General features: G+C 37.7%; 1 protein-coding gene across 2 annotated transcripts; it reads right to left on the reverse strand.

The window, feature by feature from the left end:
* LOC104779970 (uncharacterized membrane protein At3g27390) lies at positions 645-4,080 on the reverse strand. Of its 2 annotated transcripts, none has more exons than XM_010504413.2 (8): positions 3,901-4,080; positions 3,402-3,577; positions 2,814-2,922; positions 2,402-2,728; positions 1,792-2,323; positions 1,501-1,696; positions 1,163-1,412; positions 645-1,054 (listed from the first exon to the last, which is right to left on the reverse strand). In XM_010504413.2, exons 2-8 carry the CDS (start codon positions 3,493-3,495, stop codon positions 796-798), a joined length of 1,767 nt encoding a protein of 588 aa, XP_010502715.1. In that variant the 5' UTR covers positions 3,496-3,577; positions 3,901-4,080; the 3' UTR covers positions 645-795. The 2 variants fall into 2 exon arrangements, with proteins under 2 accessions (XP_010502715.1, XP_010502716.1); XM_010504414.2 differs by having other exon boundaries at positions 3,402-3,589.

The following is a 4,080-nucleotide window of genomic DNA, read 5'->3' on the forward strand; positions in this document are numbered from 1 at the left end:
GCTTTGATGGAATCCCATACACCTTTAGCGGTAACTTGATCACCAACTTGTAAGATCATAGACTCAGGTATGGATTGGAAAAGCAGGGCTCTGGCAAGGTCATTATTTTCTGGTTCCATTGTTCCAGGATCAATTGCCTCCCAAACCTTGTGAACACGCAACGCAACGTCCATTCTCATTGCCCACACTGTATAATTGATTGAAGTTAACATAGGGCATTGTATGGACGATGGTGGCGTATTCTCCTTCGGCTTTGGTGTGTTGCTTGCAGCGGTTAATTCACTCATGATTCGAATATCAAACCTAGAAGCTCTGATACCAAATCTAGTTTTAGTAAGAAAGATTTAGAACAAAAAGATTGTTTTAAGAATAACTCTCTTATTAGCTTAAATAAAATAACTCAAAACTTTAAGCTCTCCCTCACAATCTATCAAACTCTTTCTCTCAAATCTCTCTTATGGTATACCACACTTTGGCAACTCTTTATATAGAGAGAACTAGAACACAATTTCCTAATCCAAAACAGGTAAACTAACTTATTTAGATATCTCCTAAATAGAACTATTCCTAATTGGATTAGAGTTTTCCTTTTCCCTTAAACACCTTTCTTCTTCTTCAAGCTTAGCCCAACAGATTTGACAAAATCGTTCGTATCATTCATTCATTTGTTACTTAATGTTGATTACCTTGACAAATCTAAAATTATGAACAATCTTTACAAGGAATGACAAGTATGGGGAGCAAGAACCAGAGACATATCCACACAACACGACGTCTCATGGGCCATGGCCATGTTTAAACGATATCTATATTTCGTGAGACACCCTTTTGCGATTCTTGATCGGATCCATTGACACTTCCTTTTCTTCTGGATGATCTCTGACTGAATATTCGAGTAATTATCTTAACCGAACCTGAAGGCTCTGTTATAGATTCGTCTTTCACCGAACTGTTGTCTTTCAGGTCCAAATCGTCCGATAGTTGCTTCACTAATGCTACAAAATGTCGACGAAATGTTGGATATCTTGACACCGTTTTCATTAGCCCTTGAATCCTAATAAACACACACAAAGACATGAAAAATATATTTTGTTAAGGAAAAAAAAAACAAAACAAAAGTGTTTAACAAACAAAGATCAAATCTTAAAGGCGGTTCTTTTGCCTGCGAGCAAATGCATCAAGTTCGGCTCTTTTACGCTCGGTGAGAGGAGGAGATACGGAAATTGCATTCGAGCTCTTTAGCCTCTCTGGATCTCCAAATAACAAAACTAATCTCCCGAGGTACTCTTCTTCTTCCTCGGACAAGTTTGTAGCTTTCAGTTGCTCCTTTAGTATCAAAAACGGATGCAGAAACCAATCAAAGAAGACGTCTTTTGGTCGGTTCAAGGTAGTTATTTCAGTTACACCGTCACCTACACAAACATGCAGACAAATAAAAATCACAATTATATATGGTCATAGTCTATATGAAAATATATAGAAAAAATAGAAAATTTTTACTTAGTAACAAGCCAGAAGAATTGGCTTTCACGGAGCGTAGAATCTCATGAAGAAGTCCATAAGCAGGTAAACCAACACTGATCACTTGGCTGCCTTTACTGGATCTCGCTTCTTCGATATCTTTCGAAATTATCAGTCCTTTTGTAGCCAAAACTTCTCCAAATGTCCTACATTGAACAAAGAGCTCATACAACAGCTGCACACAGACATCAAGAAGTCAAGAAAACGACAAAAGATATGATTTTTTCAAATTTGGATTTGGTGGGTGGGAGTATAGGCATGTGTGCTTACATCGAGAGGCTTAATATCAATCATAGGGACTCTGACTGATCCTGCTCTCATCGATGATGCGTTCTTGACAGAGCCTAGTCTTGGTACAGGACCAGAAAAAGGCGTTGGTTCCTCTTCGTTTCTTCGATATTTTGGCCTTGGGAAACAAGAACCTTCAGGCATGTCAAGTATATCAGTGCTATACTCGTCGTAAATGGACACAGAAGCAACTATGAAACAGAGTCCATAGTAAAAAGAAGATTCTTGATATGATACTACTCCTGCATAAGCACCGAGGAAGATACTAGAGACAACTGATCCAATAACCGCGCCTGTGACAGCCAAAGGCCAGAGTAAGATCACGAGGCCTGCAATGGGGACACACATTGTCTCCAAGAATGGACCTTCCCGTCCAATTAAGTCGTGAAACAAACGGTGCCATCCTTTGAACAGCATGTAAGGGCTTTTGCATATGGCTACAAGTGAGATCACAGGGAAATCAACAAGAATCCCGAGAACTGAAACTACCAAAGCCCCTGGAAGTTGAAGTAGCCTGAGGATAGATAAGAGGATGTAAAGTAAGGCGCTATGGAATAATTCGTTTCACAAGAATGAGCAATATTATAAATACCTTATTTCATAAAGTGTGCGATCAGGGCAACATTGTTTAAACTCATCCATGAGTGAGAAGTATGAGTGAAAGCAAACATCTTTAAAATCGCAGACAACGGTGAAGCTGCGTTGGATGACGCTCCAAGTTCCATCATAAAAGCAATGGAGAAACGGGTAAGGCTTTCCCTCACCAACAGCATCAAAGGTAGCAAAAATTGGGGAGAGAAAACCATATAAAGCTCCTCCCAAAACACTCCCCACAATACTAAGAATCAACCAGAGAATTATGGCTGCAGGAAGACATAGGCATAGAAAGAGCTTCAAGATTGGTCCTACTTGTTTGGCACTGCATATTAGACAAACCAAAATTAGGGCGTCTACGGCGTCGTCATCGAGAGAGATATAGCAAAAGGGACTGAGGAGTTAGTTACCTCAGAATTGACCAGAAAGTCCAAACAATGTGGACGGGCAAAAGACTCAGTATGACCGCAGAGTTGCCTATAGTCACAATGAGGCATACGAGTGGGCACAAAACGATACCTAAGCAACAAAGAAAGAGTATTTCAGATCAGAAAGGCATTAAACTAGTGAATATGATTAGAACAACTTCATTGACAAGAAAACACTAGACAGTGTTGATCAACCTTTAAGATGACTACTAAATGATGAAAACAGAACTCCTACGTTCAAACATTAGCATGTAACTGAAAGAGGCATGGCATTAAAAAAAAGACCAAGTAAAAGTCATGAGATGGAACAATTAAGGAACCAGATACAAGTCAACAACCATGGTAAAGAAGTCAAATCCTTTGTTGAGTTAATGTTCTTACCAGAAGACAAAATCAGTCTGAATAAAATGGAAAAAAATTGGGCTTAAAGAAGTAGAAAATCATAGAAAGTTTAGACCTTTAAGTAGTGTATATAGTTCATAAAAGAGTGCCATCATATCATATATAAGTGCCAGAAATAGAAACAATGATATAATTGAAGTAAAAGATTCACTTTAGTAAATTTCATACCTTTGATGAAACCCAGAAACAGCAATCCAATGAAATAAGGAAGAAAGAGTAAGAACTGAAACAAAGAAGCTCGAAATCCTTCTGGAGGCTCCATTGAAATTGGAATTGAATCTTTCAATTATACTCACCAACTTAATACAAACCCATCTCAAGAACCATTCAGCACCTTCTTCTTCCTGAGATATATACTATTAAAAAAATCGAAACTTTTGGTATCGATTAAACTCCAAAAAGAAGTAAACAAACAAAGAGCTGGAGTTTATTCTTATTTACGAAACTCTCTGCAACTGCAACACACAAGTCTTATAAAAAAATTACTAATAAACAAAACAAAAACAAATCTTTCTGTGATACAGCTTTAAAAGTCTCACATGGGTTTTACAGATTTGAGTTGAGGGATTTGCGGTTAAGAAACCGTTTCTCTTCTTGATAAACACAAAAAAAAAACGATTAAAAAAAAAATCAAAGCACGAGAACCAAAACGCAAAAAGAAACTGACCTTTTTTTTTGTCCGAAAAGTCTTACGAGGAAGAAGAAGATGTTTTGTTCTGTTTGGTATATGCGGCTTGAGCTTAACTAATTAGCGAATACTTTCTAAATTTACAGATGGAGGTCAAAGCCATTAATGAGATCAAAGGAGACGCCATGAAAATAACGAAATTCGCAGTTTAAAAACTCG

The sequence above is a fragment of the Camelina sativa genome, chromosome 4 (assembly GCF_000633955.1).
Source record: "Camelina sativa cultivar DH55 chromosome 4, Cs, whole genome shotgun sequence".
NCBI lineage: Eukaryota > Viridiplantae > Streptophyta > Magnoliopsida > Brassicales > Brassicaceae > Camelina > Camelina sativa.